Source organism: Myotis brandtii, unplaced genomic scaffold (genome assembly GCF_000412655.1).
Source record: "Myotis brandtii unplaced genomic scaffold, ASM41265v1 scaffold422, whole genome shotgun sequence".
NCBI lineage: Eukaryota > Metazoa > Chordata > Mammalia > Chiroptera > Vespertilionidae > Myotis > Myotis brandtii.
Window position 1 is genome coordinate 1,346,220 of NW_005366171.1, and position 26,690 is coordinate 1,372,909.

General features: G+C 39.4%; 1 protein-coding gene across 7 annotated transcripts in view; it reads right to left on the minus strand.

Annotated features, from left to right (window-relative positions):
• STK33 (serine/threonine kinase 33) overlaps positions 1-26,684 on the minus strand; it is a 129,244-nt gene extending 102,560 nt beyond the window's left edge. For 3 of the 7 annotated variants that reach the window (XM_014545840.1, XM_014545839.1, XM_014545838.1), the window contains exon 1: positions 26,530-26,684. Coding sequence is in view for 2 of the 7 variants with exons in the window: in XM_014545834.1 (XP_014401320.1) it covers positions 26,530-26,534 (5 nt within the window). In the remaining 5 variants the exon portion in view is untranslated. The remainder of the gene's footprint in view (positions 1-26,529) is intronic. The other 4 variants (XM_014545834.1, XM_005873943.2, XM_014545837.1 and 1 more) reach the window with 3 other exon arrangements.
• Between the last annotated feature and the right edge of the window lie 6 nt (positions 26,685-26,690).

Consider the following 26,690-nt stretch of genomic DNA (forward strand, 5'->3'; position numbering starts at 1 on the left):
CTCCAGCTCCGTGGCTGCCAGCCGCCATCTTGGTTGGGTTAATTTGCATATAGTCGCTCTGATTGGCTGGTGGGCGTGGCTTAAGGCATAGCAAAGGTACGGTCAATTTGCATGTTTGTCTTTTATTAGTGTAGATAGCAGCTGGAACCATTACTTATATATAACTAACATCCCTGGTCAACTGATAAATTACTCTGTACTCAGGACCATGCTAGACTCTGCAAATAACTATGTTTTGATCCCTCTAAAACAGTGGTCGGCAAACTGTGGCTCGCAAGCCGCAGTTTGCCGACCACTGCTCTAAAACATGACTTTCCTCTTATACAACCACAGAAATTGCTTCAAAATGTTGCTTCTACATGAAGAGTCTTGGTTTCTGCATCTCAATTCAATACCTTATTATTTCCAGAACTAGACAGCTGAGAAATAAGTCTCTAAGCTACTTTTAAAAAGATTCTTAGACATTTATTTCCTTAAACATACCAGAGAGTATCTATTAGTGAACACTAAATAACTGCACTATTTCATTACTCTCAGGGTATATTCTAAGTCCTTGATTGAATTAAATGAATCAAGAAAAGAAATTTGGAGTACTAGTAATTGGTTTAATGTTTAATGTGTGGTTAGTTTAGAGGCAATAAAGAAAGGTCAAGGTCATTAGCCTTTCCTATGCCACATATTATCTCACAGGATATCTTGATTAAATTCTGCAAATACAATCTCTTGAGCCAATATTGAATCTTGTAATAGTCATATATGCAAGATGACTCTTTGGTTATGTTTCTAATTTAAAATTTTTTCTGCCACCTAAGTCTCTTTAATAGCATCCTACTTTAATTTCAGATACAGTACTTAAAATTTTGCACTTGCAATAACAGAAAGCAGAAAATATTCACATAGCCAAGTGATAGACTGACCTCTAGTGGACATTAAAGTAACTACTCAACAAGCTTTGAGACATCCCTGATCCAGTTAGAGCTTCTACGACATTGTGAAAACAATGTTTAAAACAATGATAATAAAATTTTACTTGGGGGTTTCTTATTCAATTCAAGCTAATCAGAAGAGAACAGGATTAACAGAAAATACTGGTTCATACCTCATCTCTGTCACTTTCTACCTGTGTAATGTCTGTCTCAGTTTCCCCATCTGTGAAATGGAAAAAATAGTATTACCTACCTCCTGGTGTTGAGGAGAGTATCAAATGAGACAATATACAAAAAGCATCAAAACACTGTGTAGTACATAGTTCACTGACATAAAATTATTGGTTATTATTTTGTACCTGGAAGAGATTATGGTTGGAGGCAAATCATAATTTCAGAGGATATGAAGAAAAGCAAGAGTCCTAGCAGGAACACATTTCTCTAGGGATTAGGCTATAACAAACCAACATAGCACCAATTCAGTTAGTCCTCTCATTTCCAGAAATAAATGAGCTATGCTTGTATATAATTAAACAAGGAGGGGAGATCAGAAGCTAGTGAACTATGCCAGATACGTTTTATGGGAAATATTGGGAAGTTTTTTTGTTGTACCAATATGGGCATGATGAAGACTACCCCATATTACCTTTTAAACCAAAAACCAAAGTCACCTGGATCTTTAAACTCCTGTAATACTTAATGTCTACAGCACATACAATTAGTACTTTGCTGCACACTAACTAAATCATCATCAGTCTCAGATCCTCCGAATCACACATGCAGGACTTTTCTACCACTGACTTTTCCTTTAATTGGGCTTACAGCACAGAATTATAAACATTTTAAAACAACATTCCACTGCTTCCAGAGTAATATGGCTGATTAATGACTAAAAGATGCCTCCATACAAAATTAATAATATAATTTCCACCTCTTTTTCCCAGGAAAGCCGAAATCAGCAATTATTTTAGGCTGACAGAAATGCCCATAAAATTGAAAAATCACCTACAATTTCAAGTTATTTCTTTACTACAAATAATTGCCATCCAGAGAAAAATGACTTGTTTTTCACATAAAACAATATGATCACTCTAATGAAATGAATATAGCTTTTAGTTCTTTCCATCACTAATCTGAGGTACCCTGATTCATTTCAGTTAATTCTAATTTTTTATTCTATGAACACTCCAAATTGAAATTAAAAGTTTCAATTCAGTTATTTAATACAAACATGAACCATTAAAATGACATAAAAGTTCCTCTAAGATCTTATTCATAACATTTACATGTATTTACTACAAGAGACTAAAAAGGACCAATTTATGCAACTGAGATCATAAATTGTGATTCATGTTTTATATATGTAAAACCACAACTCAGAAATAATTACAAAAATGAATTCTGCAATATGGTTAGGTAAATTCTAGAAAATATCACACACACTGTCATATAATTTTTTCTGCAATTTAATGTCACCAAGATATGTAACACTATTAAAGCATATATTTCAGGATAACAGCAAAAAATAGGCTGCATGAAGTTTTTTGAAAACTTAAATTTGTTTGGAAATATAAAAGCAATAAAGCTACTTCATTATAGTATTTGATACTTCACTAAGTGCAGTGCCATAAAAACTGTGTTGCTGAATACTTCCCTAATACCTGTCTAGAAAATATAATGTAGCAGAAGGAAGATCAATTCTGAAATTATGAAGAAAAAAGCCCATTCTCTTACGCATTCTTTAGACAGACTTAATGATGTGCTGTTATCTTCTTGTTTTTCTTGCACTAAATCAACACATTCTTAAGAGAGGAACAATAACAATTCAGTTCTACCAAAGACACTAAAATACAAAAGACAACTCTGAACCCAGGCAAAGACCTAAAGAAAAGCATTTATTCATATAAATTTCCTTTTTAGAAATTAAAAGATATGGAAGTTGAAACAGAATACAGCCCAGTTCTCCTAAGGAAAATATCTAGAGAAGGCCCACAAGATGACTCCAAGAAACACCACAAGGCATGGATTTACCAAGGTCTGTTCCGTGATTCTGGACTTTGCTGCACATTTTAAAGAAATTGGCAAACTGATTCCAGAATGTATCATTTGTAAAGGCTAAGGTCCCAGAAAAGGTCAAAACAATCTGATAACAGAAAGAAGTTGGACTCACACTACCTGATTTCAAAAACTATAAATCTACAGTAATCAAGACACTGTGGTACCGGAGCAAGGACAGACAGATTGATGGAGTAAGGACAGACAGATTGATGGAAAAGAACAGAGGTCAAGAGATTGTCAAGAAGGTGGCAGCTTTATCTGTGATGGCCAAAAAATGCAAACTACCCAATGTCCGCTAATGGGTGAACAGACAGCCTGTGGTACATCCATACAACAGCATGCTGCACGGCAATGAGGAGGAATAAAGGACTGATACACACAACATAGATGAATATCACTGAGCAAAAGAAGGCAGACAAAAAAGAGTTCTGGATGATTCCAATTACATAAGATTTGAGAAAATGCAAACTAATCTCTTGTGACAAAAAGTGGTCAAGAGTTGCAGAGGGATGGGGCCTGGCAGGGAGAAGCAGGAAGGAGGTGTGGAAAGGGGCATGAGGGAACTTTGGGGAGGAGTGGGTATGTTCGTTATCTGGAGTGTATCATTTAGCCATGGTTTCACTGGGATATACATATATCAAAAATAATCAAATTGTACACTTTAAACATGTACATTTTATTACATGTCATCTATATCTCAATGAAGCTGTTAAAATGTGCACACACACACACACAGATTTCTACTTCCAGTGAAGAGGAATAACAGAGAGCAGATTTACCCTTCTGTCTTTAACTGCTAGAGAACTGGGTAAAATGTATCACACAACAATTTTCAGATATCACATAACAGACAACACAGGACTGTGATACTTGAGAAAAGGAAAACCCGCATTGTCTGAAACATCATTATGCAGCACATGACTAAAGAAATACGTGAACATGAGTAAGAGAGAAAGGGAAGATATTTTTTAAATGATCCAAATGGACTTTCTACAGATGAAAAATACAGTACTGAAGTGAAAAACAGAGTGGATATGATTAACAGCAGAATAGAGACTTCCAAAGAAAAGATCAGTTAATTTGAAGGCACAGCAACAGAAACTAAACAAAATGAAACACACAGAGAGATAAAAGGCCGGGGAAAAAATAAGCAGAGCTTCAGTGACCTGTGGACATTGCCAAGCATGTAAAGTGTGTGTGTGTGTGTGTGTGTGTGTGTTGTGTGTAGGGAGGGAGGGAGGGAGGGGGGAGAGAGAGAGAGAGAGAGAGAGAGAGAGAGAGAGAGACTCAAAAGGAGAGAAATGAGGTAAGAACATAAAGAAGTAATGGCTGAAATTTTTCTAAATATGATGAAAACTATAAACCAAGAAGTTCAACAAACACCAAACTGCATGCAGATATAAAGAAACAGATAAAAAGAAAAATCTGATAAGTTAACCTTATCAAAATTAATTTTTTTACTCTTCAGAAGATCCTGTTAAAAATTAAAAGATAAATTACAGACTGGGAGAAAATATTTGCAAATCACATATCTGACAAGGAACTTGTATCCGGAATATATAAAGAACTCTCAATTTTTTTAAAAAAAGAGCTCTCAAAATTCAACATTTATGTATTTTATTTTTTACAGAGAGGAGGGGAGAGGGATAGAGAGTTAGAAACATTGATGAGAGAGAAACATCAATCAGCTGCCTCCTGCACACCCCCTACTGGGGATGTGCCCGCAACCAAGGTACATGCCCTTGACCGGAATCGAACCTGGGACCCTTCAGTCCGCAGGCTGACGCTCTATCCACTGAGCCAAACCAGGTAGGGCTCAAAACTCAACATTTAAAAAAACCCAATTAGAAAATGGGCAAAACAAATATAAACATTTCATCAAAGAAGACAAACAAATGGCAAATAAGCACATGAAAAGATGATTGACCATTAGGGAAATGTGAATTAAAATCACAACAGCATATCAGAATGGCTAAAATAAAAAATAGTGACAATCAGAATGGCTATCATTGATAAATTAACAAATAAGTGTTGGTGAGGATGCCGAGAAAAGGGAACCTTTGTACACTGTTGGTGGGAATGCAGACTGGGGCAGCCACTGTGGAAAACAGTACAGAGTTTCCTCAAAAAATAAAAATGGATTCCACTCTGGGTCGGTCTCTCTCTCTCTCTCTCTCCTCCTCTCTCCTCCCTTCCTCCCTCCCACTCTTTCTAAAAATCAATGGAAAAAATATCCTTGGGTGAGGATTAACAACAACAAAATGTCACAACCCATAAAAGAATTAAATAGTAATAATCTATATGTATGATCACATCCTAAAAATGTGTTAATTCCTATTTTGTTTCTTTCTTCTTCAGCAAAGAGAATGTACAGAACAAATAAGAAGTGAAGATGCAGACAGACAAGGTGAGGCAAAAAAAGGACATAGACAGTCATTCTAGGCCCAGCTGAACGACATGTTAAAGTTGCAGGTGCAACCTCAGAGCCAGTATCAGTAAACTTAGAAAACCTGTAGGACACAGGAGTCCTTAGACACCTACAGTCAAGTGTTATACAAATGACACCATCTGATCATTTCACCTTATAAGCCAAACAACACGGGTCATAAACCACTGGAAAGCCTACGTATCAATTAGCCAAGGTTGTTCTCATTAGACTTTGAGGGAGGGCAGTTGGCAATGGCAGGAGCTCAGAGGTGTCAAAACAGAGGTTGTGGGACAGGAAGAAAATGCAGGAGAACAGGAGCCCCAAAATATAACTAGTGCAGAGTTAACAGAGCACTATAATAGCTAATATGGTACAACTACCCAAATATGATAGCACTACCTTCTACATGCAATAATATGCTCATAATAGAATACAAATAAACCAAAAGGCTATATTTCTGGATAAGAGATTTTAAATTTTCCGTTAATCCAAGTGACTTTACTCTGCCTTATCCAGTTCGTTGACTACAGATTTAGAAGCTAATAACTAAGAAACAGAAAATAGCCAGAAAAAAAATCAACAAAGGTATTCCAAGAATACATAACAAATTAAATATTCAGAGAGCAAATCAAACTGTTTTGACTCAAATTTCAAAAGCCCACATGACTTTTCCCAAACTTCATCTATTATTTACTACTAGAGGCCCGGTGCACAAAAACTCGTGCACTTGGGTGGGGGGAGGGTCCCTCAGCCCAGCCTGTGCCCTCTCACAGTCCAGGAGCCCTCAGGGGATGTCCAACTGGCAGCTTAGACTCGCTCACCCAGGGGAGCACTGACCACCAGGGAGCAGCTCCGGCCCCACCCCCCCATCACCTGTCTACTACTGCCAGTCGCCACTGTCCCCTGATCGCTGTCCCCTCCCTCTGCCCACTGGCACCTGCCTTGGCTGGCCTGGCGCCTCCCGTTCGCGGGCCCCACCGACCAGTCGTTCCACTGTTTGGTCGAGTTGCATATTAGGCTTTTATTATATAGGATTTATGCAATGTGCTAAACAGAGTAATCTTAGGTATGTTTCTTGAATCTGCCACGTCACCCTCATTAAGCTTGTTTATCTGGGCACATATTATTTTTCTATTCTCTCCATGTTAATTTTAAAATATCTAGAACCACTCCTGAAAATAGTAATTGTCCACTCAACAACACAGAAAAATACAAATTACTATGTGACATTACCATTTATGTCCATGTTCGCTGTATATTCTACCAATGTGGAAGCTGCGGGAGCTATGAAGGTGCAAGTATACGTACCACTTGCACTCCACTCCTTCTTATAGCTCTGCGGCTCTTTATATACAAGCTTACTTTGGTTTTCTTCATTTTACGTATAGATCTTAGTTTGGTGCATTTTCTGGATACACTGAATGGCAACAAAGCCATTACAACCATTTTTAGATGGCAGCTTTTTCCGAGCAAGCATTGTACCATAATCCTGCTAAGGGTCAAATGCATCAGTGCCTCTCCGGGAAGCCCTTCCATGCAGTGAGTCATCTCTCCTCCGGAATGAAGGTTTCACTCTGTTGAGTAAATATCTGCTTATATGCAGACATCTCTCACTCCGGGTCAGTCAACTATGCCATACCCTCTCTTTTCTCATTTTTGAAATCTACAAACCCTTACATATATATGATTACAGTGCTTAACATGGAGCTGTGCTGATAGAAAAGCACTCAAATATTTGTTGATTTATTGCTCAACTGTACTTGGAATAAAAAAATCTTCCATATTAGTAATAAAATATAGCTCTTCCTATAGGAATTCCACCATACTCAGAACAATCCCCTAGGTTCTTGTTTAGCATATACAGTGGAGTCACACATGCACAAATAACAAATTCAAAGTTATTTATTACAGCATTGTTTATTACAGCAAAATATGGGGAAATGTTCAAATGCCCCTCAATAGGGGATTAGAGGCATATCCATACAGTGGAATGCAGCAATTTAAAAATGAAGATGCTTTTTTTTTAACTGGAACAATCTCCTAGACATTGTTAAGCAAAACAAAACAAAAAATCAAGGTGCAAGCCCATAGTATACTACCATTTGTGTAAAACAGATGTGAAATTTTATTTATAAACATATTGTATATGCATAACATGTTTAATTTATACATACACACACATACAAACAGAACATCTCTGCAAAGATATTCATTGTAAGGAAATGAGTGTCAAGAAGACAGGGACAAAAGGAAGACCTTTTTCACTGCATACCTTCCTATTTTTAAATTATGTACCAAGTCATTAAACTTTAAACTAAAAGAATATATAGAATAGTTACATGCAGTGGCTCTGTAAATAAGACCTGGATTTAAGTCCCAACTCTGCCACTTACGGGTGTGACCTTACACAAGTTCTCCAAGTTCATCTATAAAATGGGGGTAATAATAGTTACTATAAGAATGAAATCAAATCAAGTATTTAAATTACTTAGCACAGTGCCTAGAAAGTATTATTTAATATTCTCTTTTAAATGGCACTATAGACTTAGAAATCATAGTCTTCACCAATCTCGTTTCTCTTCTTATTCTCAGCGAGCAAATTTTGCTAGTTCCTCTTTCAAAAAGATGTAACATCCAACCATTTCTGTCCATTTTATAAGCATTAGAAGATTGGCACAGACCACAAAGAATTAGCTAAAGATTTAAACTTCCGCCCTGGCCGATGTTGCTAGGTGGTTATAGTATCAGCCCTCAAACTGAAGGGTCTTGGGTTTCATTCCTGGTCAAGTAGGGACGCCTAAGGGAGGCAACCAATCAATGTGAGGCAACCAATCAATGTGTCCCTCTTTTCTTTCTTTCTCTCTCTCTCTCTCTCTCTCTCTCTCTATCTCTATCTCTATCTCTATCTCTATCTCTATCTCCCCTTCCTCCTTCCCTTCCTTTTTCTCTAAAAATCAATGGAAAAAATATTGTTGGGTAAGATTTTTAAAAAAGATTTAAATTTCCTAAGTCAGGCAAAAAAAAATATATAAATAAATTAAATAAATGTCCTAAGCAAGGCAACTAGGAGCCATTGCACATTTCCACTATAGAAACATCGCCATACAATCTCTACTAAATGCCAGATGCCAATAATTTATATTTGTATCCCTACTTCACCACTTATAAAGTGTTTTCAAACACTTTAGTTTAATTCCTGGAATAAAAATCTCAGCAACAGACAGTCCATTAAAGGGCATTATTATTTTTCAACAACTATGAGGCAAACAGAGCAGATATTTTTATTCCTTATTTGTAGATAAATATTTTTTTAATCTTCACCTGAGGATATTTTTAATTGGTTTGAGAGAGAAGAAAGAAGAGAGAGAGGAAGGGAGAAAGAGAGAAACATCACTGTGAGTGAGAAACATCAATTGGTTGTCTCCCCGTGCATGCCCTGACCGGGGATCAAACCTGCAACCTTTTGGTGTATGGGAAATGCTCCAACCAACAGAGCCACCCAGCCAGGGCTATCGATAAATATTTTAGTTGGAGGGCAAACTATTAAATATGAATGTAAATGATTTTAAAATAAATAAAATGAAAGCCAAAGAAGAGGAATTGCTAAAGTGAAACATGATTTACAAAAAAAAAAAAAAAAATCCTATAATTCAGATCTTCTCATTTCTCTGCTTATTTCACCCACATTTTCACCAATTCAGATCTTCTCATTTCTCTGCTTATTTCACCCACATTTTCACCAGGAAGTGTCCATTCTCACCAGGAAGTCATCAAGAATACTGTTCTCTCACCTAGAAGGCTCTGACTTGTGTTAAATCAAGACTTGATCAGATGAGTGCGTTAAAAACTGTGGTACATCTACACAATGGAATACTACGCTGCTGTAAAAAAGAAGGAGCACTTATCATTCACAACAGCGTGGATGGACATGGAGAGCATTATGCTAAGCAAAATAAGCCAGTGGAGAAAGATAAATATCACATGATCTCACTCATTTGAGGAATATAATGCACAACATAAACTGATGAACAAAAATAGATCCAGAGACAGAGAAGCAATGAATAGATGTCAAACCTCAGAGGGAAGGCAGTGGGGGCGGGGGGGAGCGGAGCAGGGGTGGTGGTGAGAGGTCAACCAAAGGACTTGTATGCATGCATATAAGCATAACTAACAAACACAGACACCAGGGGGCATGTGCTGGGGGGTGGGAGTAGTCAGGGAGAGGTCAATGAGGGGGAAAAGGAGACATATGCAATACTTTAATCAATAAAGAATTTTTTTAAAAGGAAGAAAAAAAAGAGCTGGTTCACAGTTGCTGTCCTGGATCTGGTAGCCACAGTCTCCCTCGGAATTCTAGCTATTGTGGTAGCAAACAACTTAGATCCATACAACTGTCTGCTGAGCATATCTACAAGGATGACCCACAAACTCAACATGTTAACAACAGTAATAATCTCACCTTGCTCCTCCACCCTCAACGCCTGCCGGGACTTGCTCCTCCTCCTCAGCCTCGTGGCCTCCCTGTCACAGTGACTGGTCCCACGATCACCAAGTAGCCAAACATAAATCTAAAAGTCATTCTACTCTCCTTCTTCCTAAACCCACAAACGCTGCTTCTACCTCTAAATATCTTTAGCATTAATCTGCTTCTCTTCAGAACAGACACAGAATAGAAGAGAGAGAGTTGGAGAGGAGGACTCATGCCTAGTCCCCCAAACTTCCAGGATTGGGGAGCAATGAGTACGAGCCCTGACCCTGGCACCAAACTAGCGTTCAAATCCCAACTGAGGCACTTTCTAGCTATCTGACCTTGGGGATATTACTTAACCTACGTCTTAGTTTTCTCATCTGTCCGATTGAAATAATACCAGCAGTTACCTTATAGGATTGTTGTAAAGTATAAATAAATTAATTTAATGTAAGTGCTGAGAATGTCTTGTACACTTTATAGTATTCAGTACTATTTATAACATAAACATGATTTTTAATATCATAAGACATTTATTCTAAAACAGCGTAAAATCCAGACTTTTTCATCAAGACAGAAAATCAAAACATAGCCCAGTGTCCAATTAATCTGAGCCTCCATCACATTTCAAGTTTTAGTCATGCCATGCCTATGGCCCTTTCCCTACACTACAACTCCAATAGCTCTTGCCTGGATTACTATGCCAGCCTCCAATTAACTGATCTCTTTCTTTCTAGCCCTCTCCCATACATTCTCCAAATTGCAGCCAAAATGATTTTTCTAAAATGAATGTCTACTTATGCTATTCTCCTACTTAAAGCCCTTCAATCACTCCCTAATACTTTGAATAAAAATCTAGATTCGCCCTGGCCGGTGTTGCTAACTGGTTAGAGCGTCAGCTCATGCACCAAAGGGTCATGAGTTCGATTCCCAGTCAAGGGCATATGCCTGGGTTGCAGGTTCGATCCCCAGTCCCAGTTGGGGCATATACAGAAGACAACCAGTCAATGTCTCTCTGATCCCTCTCTCTCTCTCTCCTTCCCTCCCTCCCCCGACCCACCCACCTCCCTCCCACCCTCTAAAAATCAATGGAAAAAATATCCTCGGGTGAGGAATTAACAAAAATAAAACACAATAAAATCTAGATTCAAGATGGCTTGAAGAGCCCAATATGATCTGTATAATATAGTCTCTGGCCTCATCTCCATCCCCACCTCATACTCTCAGCTCATGCCATCATTTTTTTTCAGTTCTTAAAATTCTTTCAGTTCCTGTCTCACATTCGCATGTTATTTCCTCTGCTGAAACACTGTGCCCCATCTCTCTACCTTTTACCTGACTAATTTCTACCTATCTTCCAGTCTTAATTTAGGTGCTACGTCACCCAAAACCACATCTCCTGGCTCTCAAGTCTGGATTCGGTGCCCTTCCTACAAGTCAAAAAGTACTACGTACTTCCCCTACCGTAGCACCTTTCTCAACTGCCTGTTTACTAGTCTGTGTGCCCCTACAGACTGTAGACTCCACGAAGGTAGAGACCACACCTTTCTTTTATCCCAGTGCTCACCAAAATGTCTGCCACATGGTAGGTGCTTTTTATTAAATACCTGTTAAATTTAAATAACTTAATATCACAAATAGGGCTTCACACGATTTATGAATATTTTACAAACAACATTAAAGGTAAGGATTTTTTAAAACTAAAGTAAACCAAGTAAATAAAATACTAATAAATACAGAACTTGAAAATCTTAGGAATGCACTCAATAGGACACACAGTCTAATCATTAGGAGACTCCAGTGACCAGGTCAGAGTCCTTGGAAAATGGCAAAATGAGCTTCTCTGAAGAATAGGTACAAAGAGTTTCCAGTAACACAGAGGCAAGAAATCATGAGCAACAATATATCTCCTGCTAAGCCTCTGGAACCAAAAAAAAAATCTATCATAGATCTTTTAAAGATATAAAATACATGCTTCAAACCTCCTGGCCAGCTATAAATTCCACCACACTGAACTGAAAAATCAATGGCTGAAATTCATGCAAACTAAACAACATTGACAAGTACAAAAACCTTAATATTCAATCTTACCTCTACCTCAATTTCCAATCCTCTTACTGTCCCACGCCCATACACAAAGCAACTTTATATATAGCTCTCGGATGACTTCTGTCACACTCTAACATATTACGTGTGTATCTCTCTGCCACCAGGCCCTCATGAAGACAGGGGTGGTGCCATTAATTCATCATTGAACCTTGAGGGCTACCACAATGCACAGAGTAGTAGGTATTCAGTTGTTTGTGAAAAAGAGAAAAAGAAAGAAGACAAGGGAAGAGAAAGCAGAGCAACCTATTTGCACAAATAAGCCAAAGGTAGCAGTTGAAGTGGTAGAGAACTCCCACAGATGTAAACAAAAGAAGCCTGAAAGAAGTTAAATGGCTGAAACTTAACATTCAGATGACTCAGTAAACTTTGAAAATGTGAATTAATAATAGAAATAATGACTACTCAGTTTCATTCCATTGGCACGCTACAAATAAGCCTATAAAGTAAGGAGCTCCATGTAGAGTTCTTTATATATCATACACACACACACACACACACACACACACACACACACACACACACTAGAGGTCCGGTGGGGCGTCCCTCAGCCCAGCCTGCGCCCTCTCACAGTTCAGAACCCCTTAGGGGATGTCCACCTGCCGGCCCAGGCCCAATCACCCCTCTCGCAGTCCAGGGCTCTTGCAGTGCAGTCTGGGACCCCTGGCTCCTTAGCACCTGCCTGCAGTGGAGCTGGGAGAGACTCCTGCCACCACCACTGCACTCACCAGCTGCGAATCTGGCTTCTGGCTGAGCAGCACTCGCCCGGTGGAAGTGCACTGACCACCAGGGGGCAGCTCCTCCATTGAGTGTCTGCCCCTGGTGGTCAGTGCATGTCATAGCAACTGGTCGTTCCACCGTTCAGTCGATTTGCATATTAGGGTTTTATTATATAGGAGGATTATCCTATCTAATAATAGACAAACATGGTAATTGACCTTACCTTCGCTACGCCTCCCAGTGGCTAATCAGCATGATATGCAAATTAACTGCCAACAAAGATGGTGGTTAATTTGCATATACTGGCTGGGAGTGAAGACTGAAGACAACGTGGAAGCGAAGCGCTACAGAAGGGAGCAAAGTAGAGGTGACGGAGACAGGAACGGAGCCAAGGCTGCGGAGGCGAGAGGCAGGAGGGGAAACGCAGCCGGAGTGGCTGGGAGCAGGAGGGCAAACCCAGCTGCAGCGGCTGGGAGCGGGAGGGGAAACCCAGCCGGAGCGGCTGGGAGCGGGAGTGAAACCCGCAGCGGGTTTCGCTCCCATCTCTGCTTTGCTCCAGCAGCAGGAAGCCCTATTCTTGCAGGAATCTTCCTGCAACAGGCCTCTAGTATATATATATTAAAGGTATATTATATATCATCAATCTCCACAGAGGCGATTAAAAAGGGGGGCGGACAGAAATGGGGAGAGAAAAAGAAAGCTGTTCCATGCTCCAGCTAGGTATCTAAGAAGCCACAGTGATTTTAAATACTTCAACAATGGATGTCCATGGCCAATATTACTAGCAATATTTTGAGAAAGATACAGGAGGATGTTTTACGATCAAGGAGAGAAAAGAAGAAAGATGTTGGCTATTCTCCACAGAAATTCATTATCCTATTTTCACTTAGCAGCATGACTCTAAAATTTTCAGAGATAAAGTGATAAATTCATGTGTTTAGTATTTGTATCAGATATGCAAATATTTGAAAAGTCATTATTTCAACATTAAATATCACTATTCACATTGCACAGTATGCAGACTGGAGTCAGAGGGAAAAGTGACTATGGAAGATTTGCTTTTCGCAGAGCCAGAGAATCTGTTCGCTCTCTGAGACAGCCAAGGATGTACCCTCCCCCTAATGAACTTAAGGACACTGCCCACATTCTCCAATACCAATGGCCTGGGCTGTGCTAGAGTTCATGGAAAAGAGATGTAATCTGTCATAATCACATATGCTTTGGGCTCTTTAAATGAAAAGGTTTAAAGAATTCTAAAACTTGGACCTTTCTCACCAGGGAAATTCTCCCAACCTTCTGACTTCTTTTTTTCACAATACCAAATCAAAGCTTGAATAGCACCCACACTGAGCTTAGGCTCATCCCAGAAAAGACTCCTCTAAAGCCTTAGCACTTCAGAAGAAAGTCTGTTCTGAAAAAGAACCATCTGTCCCTGGAGGATGAGCCCATTCCAAAAGGAAGATACCCAACTTCCCCTGTTTTATTAATTTACTGGTATGATAACTTGCATCAATTTAAAGGCATTTCATCCACAAAGAGGGAACTGTTTGAAAGCTGAATGCACTAAATCTTCTTTCATGGGACCTATAAGAATTTTTGAACTCTAAATGGTTTGCACTTAATGCTTTATTTTAAAATCAGATTTAATCATTTCATAAAACCAGTAGTTCTTTATGAAGATTAATTTCATTTTACCTCCATATCTATTACCCCAGGTCAGAATTGCAATGAATTGTGATGCCATTTGAAACCACTAATACTGTACTTGACAATCCAATTAGTAAACGAGTCTGAAAACACAATTTTCCAAAATGATTATAGTGTTCCCACTTCCTATTCTTAAATATATAAGACTCTAATTGAATGTCCATACTATTTTATTTATAGATCTTTCTCAAATAAGCTCACAATAAAACCACCAGTTTTTAATTCCTATTCCCACAAAGGCTCTTTGTAAGTAAGCTCTATGTTGAAGACTTAACAGAGCTGTGTTTTAAAAAAAAAATAATTTGATGAATAAATGTCAAAATAATAAACATTTTCTTATGAAGACTCAGAAGTCCTTAATGTATATATTTTATAATGGTAGGAACAGAGGATAAAACCATGAAAGTATAAAGCTCAATTATACAAAATAGATGTATGTGTATGTATGTATGAGCATGTGGTATATATCCACTTTGTGAATTACCTACCAAAAAAATTAATGTCAGGGAATTTTAATCTACTACCTGACCACCTTCTATGCTACAGTATGTTCAGGAATATAAAATCAATCATGTAAATCTGCCAGAAGCCAGTTCCAGCATGTCATAATTGCAAGAGTTTCATCAAAAGGTTGATGGAACTTGGGGACTCAACAAGGGCGGAGTCACACATGTAGTCACCTGTTGGGAATGGCGGATGGCATTTCCCCAAACCTGAAAAGGATGCGTTAAATTGATTGTTGGCTGCCAGACAGCTCAGGGCATCTTAATCTACATGTTATTGCTATAAGCTTTCAGTCCTTTTCCTGAATAATCAGAGTTAAATTACGTCTGGCAATAGGATCTGGGTCTATGACTTTGACCACTTCTAAGACACATGTCTTAAGAGCTTATTAAGAGCTATATTTTCCTCAATACAAATTTCTTTGAGCTAATTCAGGGGTGGGCAAACTTTTTGACTCGAGGGCCACAATGGGTTCTTAAACTGGACCGGAGGGCCGGAACAAAAGCATGGATGGAGTGTTTGTGTGAACTAATATAAATTCAAAGTAAACATCATTACATAAAAGGGTACGGTCTTTTTTTTTTTAGTTTTATTCATTTCAAACGGGCCGGATCGGCCAGTGGGCCGTAGTTTGCCCACGGCTGTCTTAGTTCCTTTTAGCCAGGCTCCTCTGACCCCCAAATGCCTTTCAAAACCGCGGGCTGTAGTTTGCCCACGGCTGTCTTAGTTCCTTTTAGCTAGGCTCCTCTGACCCCCAAATGCCTTTCAAAATTATGCTTCATCTCTGGACTCTTTAAGTTACACACAGCCTTCTCCAGATTGCTGAACCCTTCTAAATGCCGGAACAAGAACCCCAGCATAAATCACTAAATCAAAACCCAGAATGGAGAAGTAACCATAATACTACATCAGGAGTGGGAGGGAATCACAAAATCCAGAAATTGGGAAAAATATCAAAGGACATTCTCTCATGGACGTCCTGTCGTATGCTGACATGGACACTATTAAAAGTTTTCCCATGACAGGGAGCCCACTGTTTACTTTCCCCCGAAAGTTCATTCCATTGGATACTAATGATGGACTATTTCTCCTCATATTGAGCCAAAATTATTTTCCTATAAATCGACCTACTGGTCATGCCTAGTCTGTCCTTCTTACAGATATGCCTAGTCCCTCTTTAACAGATCTCCGTCTTCCAGATGTGAAGACAATACACATGTGTCCCTTAATCATGCTTCCTAGTGGCTGTGCCTTTTCTACATCTCCAATCCCTCAGCTGTTCTTCATATCTTTTAAAGACCCTTCACCATCGCAGGTCCTTCACTCTCCTCTGGGTGAAATTCAATTTGCCCATAACTCTATTGAAAAATGGCATCTAGAACCAAAAGTCATACTCCACAAATTATCAACATTTATTCACTAGAAAAAAAGATATTTGGGAAAGAGCCAAAGCAAAGAGCCTTCTGCTTCCTAGGGAGCACGCTTGGCACGTACTATGGAAATAGCTAAATGAACAGAAAATAAGCAATACTATTCAGAGACAGTGATGAGAACAATGTAGGGAGGGTAGCGAAAAACAGATAGTTTCATCAAGCTATTTGTTCTTTTAAAAAGTTAAACACCTTATATACTAGTCCACAACCTAAATTATCTGAGATACTGGTAATGCAAATATAACTTTCTAAATCTGCAATAAGCATAGGTATATATAAAGTAGTCATAGCTTTTTATTGAAAAATTCCTTTTAATCTCTCCTAAAGAATCAAATAAAATCAAAATACTAGGTTTAGTATTTAGTTTCTCTGGAAATTATACCAATCAGACATGTTAAGCATTCTAGAAATGAAACATTTGATACAATTAAGGAAATCCTAATAAAAAAAATTAGCCTGAAAAATAGATAATATAGGGCTGAGAAATGACTTATTAATAACTCATTCAATTCTGAGTATAATAAATACAGCTATTACAATTTCAATTCACTAGTGGCTGAGCTCAAAATGCTAAAACTCAATCAGCCTCAAGAAACCAGATCTAATCGGTAGCGTCACCGCCTGCTACATTTATTAAATCACGGAATTATTTTAGGCTTAAAGGAATTTAGATGAAAAAAGCAAACAAAACACCAAAGCTAGTAAGAAGTAGGACCAGAATTCCAGACCAAAACCTGGCACCTTATCTACTATACTTGACCAACCCTTCAAACATTTGAAAACAGCTATTATAGCCTCCTCTTCTCCCCTCCTACCCCTAACCAACCTTCTTTTCAAGGCCAGGTCTTAAATGATTGCAAATGATGGATCTCAGAACCAAGTCCTACATAAATGACCTCAGGAAATTCAGACATGTTCTTTCATATCTAAAGGGACAGCCTAGACCCGTGGTTGGCAAACCGCGGCTCACGAGCCACATGCGGCTCTTTGGCCCCTTGAGTGTGGCTCTTCCACAAAATACCGCATGCGGGCGCGCACGTACAGTGTGATTGAAACTTCGTGGCCTATGCGCAGAAGTCAGTATTTTGTGGAAGAGCCACACTCAAGGGGCCAAAGAGCCGCGATTTACCAAGCCGCAGTTTGCTGACCACTGGTAGACTATGTCTTGAGGGAATAAGTGACTGGATGCCACCATCAAGCCTAGACTCCTGAGCTGCTGGGCCACTCCTCAACCCCTCAGTTACTCTGAATAAGACAAAGCAAGAGAGACCTGAGAGACACAGCCCTGGAGCAGAGTCAATCAGTGAGTGGCTATGGGAGATTCGAAGAGAGGCAATAACTAGGCCAACATCAGAAGCATTAGAGGGCAGTAACTCTAGTTCAGGGGCCTTCACCATATCCCTTCCCCAATGGCTCTCTCTCCACTTGGTCTCAGCCAGCGTGATGGGTTGGTCCTTCTATTATCTACTAAATCCTGGGACAAGCAGGAGATAGTATAAAGAGAAAGTATAAAGCCACACAGGGAGCTCTCCATGAGCTATAACCTTCAAGTAGATAGGCAAGTAACCTAGGATTGATAGCAAAATGGCGGGATGCTATATGAAGAGAATCAGGAAGGCAAAAGTTCAAAATAGCAGATACTTGGAGAAAATAATAAAGTCAAAGAAAAGGAGTTTTTAAAGCTAGACTTAGAATAAGGAGAATAAAGCCAAGATAAATTGAATTCTTAACTACAAATTGTGCTTCTGTCTTCTCCATCAAAACTGATCTCAGTATGTTCTCCTACAGGTGGGTTCTCTTCTTTTTGTTGATAGTTTCTTTTGCTGTGCAGAGATTTTTAGCTTGATGTAGTCTCATGTGTTTATCTTCTCCTGAGTTTCCCTTGCCCTCCGAGACATATCACCAAAAAATATTGCTGTGAAAGATGTCTGACATTTTACTGCCTATATTTTCTTCTAGTGTTTTTATGGTTTCACAAGTTACATTTAAGTCTTTTATCCATTTTGAGTTCATTCTTATGTATGGTGTAAGTTGGTTTCATTATTTTTCATGTACCTGTCCAATTTTCCCAACACCATTTATTAAAGAGACTCTCTTTACTCCATTGTATGTTCTTGCCTCCTTTGTCAGATATTCTTGATCATAAAGGGTTGGGTTGATTTCTGGGCTCTCTGTTGCGACAGCATGGATGGACCTGGAGACTATTATGCTAAGTGAAATAAGCCAGTCAGAGAAAGACAAATGCCATATGATCTCACTAATATGTGGAATCTAATGAGCAAAATAAACTGAAGAACAAAATGGAACCAGAAGCATGAATACATGGAACAGACTGTCTGGTGCTCAAGAGGAGGGAGATGGGGGGATGACTAGATAAAGAATGTGAAGGAAATAGCTAGAAAACATATATGCATATCCCATGGACACAGACAATAATTTGGTAAAGGCCAAGGAAGGGGGCGGTGTTTAATTAAAAAAATACAAGGGAAATTACCTCAAATCTTAGCCCAGCATAACAGGCTCTTTGTAAGCTAAACACTACTATCCTGTCAAGTCACTATCTCTGATTGTTTTCCTAGATATCAACTTTTTTAAAAAATATATTTTATTGATTTTATACAGAGAGGAAGGGAGAGGGATAGAGAGTTAGGAACATCGATGAGAAACATCAATCAGCTGCCTCCTGCACACCCCCTACTGGGGATGTGTCCGCAACCCAGGTACATGCCCTTGACCGGAATCGAACCCGGGACCCTTCAGTCTGCAGGCCGACGCTCTATCCACTGAGCCAAACCGGCTAGGGCTAGATATCAACTTTTTTTTAAAAAAAAATGTTTTTATTGAATTTTAGAGAGAGGGGAAGGGAGAGGGATAGAGAAATAGAAACATCAATGTTTTCATTGATCAGCTGCCTCCTGCATGCCCGTACTGGGAATCTCGCCTGCAATCTGGGCATGTGCCCTGACCAAGAATCAAACCAGTGACCTCCTGGTTCATGGGTCAATGCTCAACCAGTGAGCCACCTCCAGGCCTTTGGGCCTGCTGTTCATTCTGCCTCAGAATCCTTTCCCTTTTGGCTCACCCTTCCCTGACTTCCCCAAGCAGACTCAGGAGTGCTCTCCTCCAAGTCCCACAGCACCTATCTATGAGTCTCTTATAGCACCTCCCATAGAATATTACAATTTTTTGGCTTTGCTTCCCTCAAAGAGACCATGAGCTCTCAAAAGCTATATCTTTGTATTTCAAGAACCTAATATATACATATGCCTGGCTGATGTGGCTCAGTTGGTTGAAGCATCATCCTGTGCATCGAAAGGTTGCTGGTTCGATTCCCGGTCAGGGCACATACCTGGGTTGTGGGTTTGGTCCTAGTCAGGGCATGTGTGGAATGTCGATGTTTCCTTCTCTCTCTCTCTCTCTCTCTCTCTCTCTCTCTCTCTCAATTCTGCACGTCCTGTCTGCTTTGTCTTCTGTGCTCTATATAATCCTGTATCGAGAAAGTCTGTATTACACAGACTTCACTGGCAGGTGGCTCCCCAACCCCTGCATTCCAACCAACCAACCCAACCCAGGTTCTCAATTCTGCATGTCCTGTTTGCTTTGTCTTCTGTGCTCTATATAATCCTGTATTGAGAAAGTCTATATTACACAGACTTCACTGGCAGGTGGCTCACCAACCCCTGCATTCCAACCAACCAACCCAACCCAGGTGCACACATAAGTCCTAATAAACTCATATCTTTTCAGTCAGTCCTCCAGGTTATTTCTTTGGAATCAGCAAACAGTATGCTGAGGCCTTCTCGGACGTTGGCTCTGTATAACAGGGATGATGAAACGTTCTGGAATTAGACAGTGTTGATTGTTGCAAAACCTTGTGATATACTAAAAGCCCAGTTACACACTTTAAAAGAGTGAATTTTATAATATGTTAATTATATCACAATTTTAAAAGTGAGGTGTGACTATAAGAAGGAGTTAAGAGTATACCTTATAACATATGTACCATCAAAGAGATACGACAGAAAAACAGTTAACTTGAAAATCACTACTAGACATTGGTGCTTCCTTTCACACTAACAAATATAAAAATAACTGAATTTTATTACCATAAACTGAACACCAACATAAAAAAGATTGAAAGGAAAAGCTAATTTGATTTCCATGAAAAACATCCAAGGATAAGTATTTGCTTTCTTCCTAATATCTCAGCTGGTTGGAAGTTGAGCTCCCTTAGAGCAGATATAAGAGCCTCTATGTTAGATCCGCTAACTGCAAATAGACTTGAAGGAATTCAAGTATAAGAACCTGAGCCTCAGGTGCCCTGTCTTTGGTAAATCATAAGTGGATTCTCTCTCGACAAACTCTGTCACTGCAGATGAGCATTCACTGTGACAATGACAAAGTCACAGAGTAGAACTTTCAATTACCAGCACCTCAACCTTAGAGGCTGGATGAACATTTTTCATAAGGCTTTTCTTAGAGTCCCTAAATAAATATGTGTGAGTCCAATGACCAGTTTTTCCAAATAAACACAGTTCATGTTGAAAATATTGAATCAGCCCTGGCTGGGTTTCTCAGTGGTTAGAGTGCCTGCCCACAGACCAAAGAATCTTGGTTAGATTCACAGTCAAGGGCACATACCTGGGTTGCAGATTCTATCCCCGGCCCCAGTAGGGATGCATGTTGGAGGCAACCAATCAATGCGTCTTTCTCACATTGATGTTTCTCTCTCTCTCTCACCCCGCCCTCTCTCTTTCTCTCTCCCCCTCCTCCCTCCCTTCCACTCTCTTTAAAAATCAATGAAAAAAATATCCTCAGCTGAGGATTAACAACAACAACAAAAAAGAATACTGACTCACAAGCAAACTTTGAACACATACAATGTAAAAGTGAAAATATAGCAGCATTCTGAAACAATGCCTGGAACATTACAGGCTCCCAATAAATGTTTGCTGAATGGATGTTTATAATGGTTAATAATATCTACTAAATAATTTAGATAAAAAATAAGCCAAATGCAATAGTATTTCTAAATCAACTTATCTTTAAAACTGAAAGGTGTTGTTTTTTGCTTTATTCCTAATGTAATACCATATCCTCACTGATATTCAAACTGACAAATCTAATTATTAAGAAAGATAATTAGTCCATTATAAGTAGAAAGGATATTCTGATTAATTATAAAGGTTAGTGCCACTCACCTTATATACCTTTATGAAATGAAACAACTTCAGGTTGACAAAACTGCAGGAATTTGTGAGATGATTAGTTTTTCATGCACCCTATGATTTATTTCAGTTAATGAACTAAGAAAAGATATATTAATACAGTTAGTTTAACAATAAGTTGTCCACTTTCCATATTCTGGAACCCTAAGGCAGATCCAAGCAAAACACAGTTCACCTTGGAGCTCAGCTCAGTGGGAAGGGACATTCTTAAAGCACTAATTTACCAAAGCTGAGAAGGTCAGCACTTAATTTTACATTATAGTTTCCTTTTCTTAAGCCTCTTTTAAAATCAGGGAAATTATTTCTCGGTATCTAACAACTGTGGGTGCTTGAAATACTATATGGGATCATGAGATGGATAAAAGACGTAGGAAGTATCTTCAGAGATCACATCTCCTCTTTCAGGACACTCACTTCTAAAAGTCTCTAAGGAGAGAGTCTACACATTCACAACGTGTGACAGACACCAGCAGAAGTCCTCCTCGATCTCCCTGACAGCAGCATAAGCTCTTTCCTTCCATCTTTAAGGAAACAGGAAGATGGCCTAAGTATCACCCTTTGTATTATCATCTTTCAGGTTTTTTATTGGAAATCACACTACTCAGTTCTCACTCTCATTAACTCTTGCTTAATTTACTGACTCCACAAAATAACACTTTTAAAGAAAACATAGTTATTTGGTCTCTGTATGAAAAGGACTTTCTGAGCATAAAAGCAACAAATCAAAAATAAAAAAGGTTAATAGGTAGACAACATAAAATTGTTTTAAATTCTATAAGTCAAAAGCATTATAAATTAAGTGAAAAAGGCCATTGTGGGGACATGCCCCCATATGATAAGCAAGGGTTAATATCCTGACTCTATCAAGAATTCACACAAATCAGTGTCTGGCCAAGTCAGCGCCCCCGGTGTTCCCCTCCTTGCTTATACAGAAACAGTGCAAGGTTCCTACAAAAAAAAAAAAGAGGTTACTTTCTGCAGGTTTCAGGAGTTCACTCTTGCCTCCCCTGCATTGGTCCTTTGCCTCCTACCTGGATACCCTCTTTCTTCCAAGTCCAGGTAGACTGAAGATTCAGATACACAGACAGTTAGCCTGGTCTTTATTTCAGATTTTTCCCAAGATACAGACGGAAACACTTTCTACATGGCTCTGTAGCCTGCAGGCAAGTAACAACTCGCCCTGGGCTCCAGGGATACCTGATTCAACGAATTCCAGCCAAAGCCCAGTACACTGGGCTGGGAGAGGCAGAAATCAAACAATTAAGCAATAGATAAGAAAAAAATGAGACTCCAATATAAAAAGCATCATAGTTTATGCAGGTAATTCACAGAAGAGAAATATCTAATAGCTAACAACAAGATTTTTATATGCTGAAATACATTAGTAATGAAAGATGTGAGTTAAAATAAGGAGGTACTATTTTTATCTGTGATATTAACAAAGATTTTAAAAAATAATAATGATCATACAGGTGTCATAAAAGTGATGGCGGGATGGTAAGCTAGTATAATCTTTCTGAAGATGGCAATGTGTTCAAGAGCATTCACAATGAGCCTGACTTTCGACCCTGTAATTGCATTTTTTTAAATCAGTCACTAAAATAACAGTATCATATTTAATTAATTGTTTCACAATTATAAGCTCATAGAAGCCTCATGACAATCTGTCAGATAGGTTGAGATATCCTCACTTTGCACGTGAGCAGACTGAAGTTAAAACTTGTCATAGCAGCCAAGCCAGGTCTTCTGTCACCTGGTTCCAACCAGTGCTCTTTCTACTGTCTCTTTTGTGGAAAAAAGTGGAAAGTCATTTTTTTCATTTTAACATCATTTATGTAGCTGGTGATGGGGTTCTTTTTCATTACATCAAATGAAGTGTTATAGACAATTTTGCCTAAAACCTCACCCTTTAGGTTCTTCCCCAGGAATTCCATCACTTTTCTTTTTTGAGAATATTACAGATGTCCCCCATTTCTCCCAACCACCTGGCTCCCCGCCACCAACACCTCAGGCCTTTACCTCACTACTGTCTGTGTCCATGAGCTATGCATATCCTATATAATAAAAACCTAATATGCTAAGTGTCCAGTCATCCAGTCATCTGTTCAACCAATCAAAGTGTAATATGCTAATGATATGCTAAGGCCACTCAATTGCTTGCTATGATGTGCACTGACCACCAGGGGGCAGATGCTCCAACCAGTAGGTTAGCTTGCTGCTGGTATCTGGCCGATGAGGACTAAGACGAGCCAGACATGCCCTGGAGCCCTCCCGTGGTCCTTCCCCAGCTGGCCAACCTCCTGTATCCCTCCCCGACCCCAATCACACACCAGTGGGGTCCCTCAGCCTGGCTTGCACCCTCTTGCAATCCAGGACCCCTCAGGGGATGTCAGAGAGCCGGTTTTGGCCCAATTCCATAGGCCAGGCCAAGGGACCCCACTGGTGCATGAATTCGTGCACCGGGCCTCTAGTATGCATATAAGTTCTTTGGTTCATCTCTTCCTGTCCCCCCACCCTCCTTCCCCCTTGAAATCTGTCAGTCTGTTCCATGCATCCATGTCTCTGGTTCTATTTTGTTCATCAGTTTATTTTGCTCATTAGATTCCACATATATGTAAGATCATGTGATGTTTGTCTTTCTCTTACTGGTTTATTTCACTTATCATAATAGTCTTCAGGTCCATCCATGCTGTCTCAAAGGGTAAGAACTCCTCCTTTTTTATAGCTGCATAGTATTCCATTGTATAAATGTACCACAGCTTTTTTATCCATTCATCTACTGATGGGCACTTTGGCTGTTTCCAGATCTTAACTATTGTAAATAATGCTGCTATGAACATAAGGATGCATATATTCTTTGATTGGTGTTTCGGGATTCTTAAAATATATTCCCAGAAGTAGGATTGTTGGGGCAAATGGCAGTTCCATATTTAATTTTTTGAGGATATTCTATACTGTTTTCCATAGTGGAAAACATTCCCACCAGCAGTGTACTAGGGTTCCCTTTTCTCCACATCCTCGCCAGTACTTGTTGTTTGTTGATTTTATTAGTGGTAGCCATTCCGGCAGGTGTGAGATGATATCTCATTGTAGTTTTGTCATTTCATTTTTAGGAAATGATCTTCAGTAATCAAAAATCCAGTCAAAAGTATGAAGATATTCATCTCGACATTGTGTACTTGAAATATAAATACCCAACAATGAGTAAATTGCAAATAAATTTTGGTTCATCCACAATGTGGATTATTATGAAGCCACTAAAAACGATGCAGTAAGTGCTGACCCTTCCATAGCACTAAAGACCACTCACTGTCCTAGGTCAGTGACTTTCAACCTTTTTCATCGCATGGCACACATAAACCAGTTACTAAAATTCTGCAACACACACAAAAATATATTATCTTTTTTGCAGATCTGACAAAAAATAGGTATATGAGTCATTCACACTGTGTGGCTATGATTGTGTTGGCTGTTATTTTTTTTATATGACAATCTAAGGAAAAAGAGGTCAGTGCCCCTGACTAAATAGTCAGGTATTTCACGTTTTAAAAATTCTTGCGGCAAACCAGTTGAAAATCGCTGGTCTAAGGTGATAGTGGTAGGGGCAGAAATAAGTGAATGAATTTGAGATTGGTTTGAAGATAAAATGAATAGATCTTGGTGATGATTTGGATATGGAAGGAGAGGGAATGGCAGGTGAAGGATGAGTTCAAGACTTCTGGCTTACAATCTAGACCAGTGGTTCTCAACCTTCCTAATGCTGCGACCCTTTAATACAGTTCCTCATGTTGTGGTGACCCCCAACCATAAAATTATATTCGTTGCTACTTCATTACTGTAATTTTGCTACTGTTATGAATCGTAATGTAAATATCTGATATGCAGGATGTATTTTCATTGTTACAAATTGAACATAATTAAAGCATAGTGATTAATCACAAAAACAATATGTAATTATATATGTGTTTTCCGATGGTCTTAGGCGACCCCTGTGAAAGGGTTGTTCAACCCCCAAAGGGGTCTCGACCCACAGGTTAAGAACCACTGATCTAGACAGATGATGGAATAATTCATTGAGACAGGAACAGGAGAGATTTACATGAGCCAGAAATTTAAATGTATGGGACATCTGCATACCGGTTGTAATTTGAAGCATGGACTTGGAAGCGTGTATAAAACAAGGAGAGAAAGCTTAGGTTCAAAACTCATTTCTTTCCATTCTCAGAGCCCTCCGCCAGTGCATGGCCACCCGGTTTTCTGATTGGATACTGGGGCTGTTTGGTGGCCAGACAAAAAAGCAGGTCCTCCTTAGCTAGGGAGGTGAGACCAGGAGTATCAAATCACCTGTCGCATGCAAATCCCTTACAACAGTGGTTCTCAACCTTGTCTGCACATTAAAATCACCTGGGAATCTTTTTAAAATCCTGATTTCTGGGTCCCATCCTCCGGAAATTCTGTTTCTTTGTTATGGGGTGGGGCCACAACATTAGTAACAAAAAAAAAAAAAAAAAAACAGAATTTCCGGAGGATGAGGCCCAGAAATCAGGATTTTAAAAAGATTCCCAGGTGATTCTAATGTGCAGCCAAGGTTGAGAACCACTGCCTTACAAGGAACTCTCAATGTGGTTTTACATTTACTGTTCACAAAGGAGTTTCACCTGCGGGCTCCTTCAAGCCCACAATTTTGTGAGAAATTATCTGCATTTACAGATGAGGAAACTGAGGCAGGGTGCTTAAATCACCTGTCCACTAGCCAGTCAGGGTGGTCTTATGCCACCCTATGGACTGCTATGTGCAGCCACTGTGGGCAAAGGGCTGTAAGAAAGAGCTACCATTTTATGAGGCCCTCCTACGTCTCAGGTCTAGGAGATTTAAAAAGATAGACAAGGAAGGGGGGGGGAGGGCAATTTCAGAACTTTTAGATGGGTTACTTTTCCCAAATCGCACTTACCCCATAGTAAGTTCGCTTTAAACTTTCAAAAAGGTTCAGGTCCCAAGATGGAGTGGAGGTGAGAGGTGGAGATGAACGAGGGCAGCCAGGGACCACCCCAAACACCGGACCCAGGGAAAACGGGGTCCCAACGGCTGGGCCCCAGCTGACGCTCGGAGGGG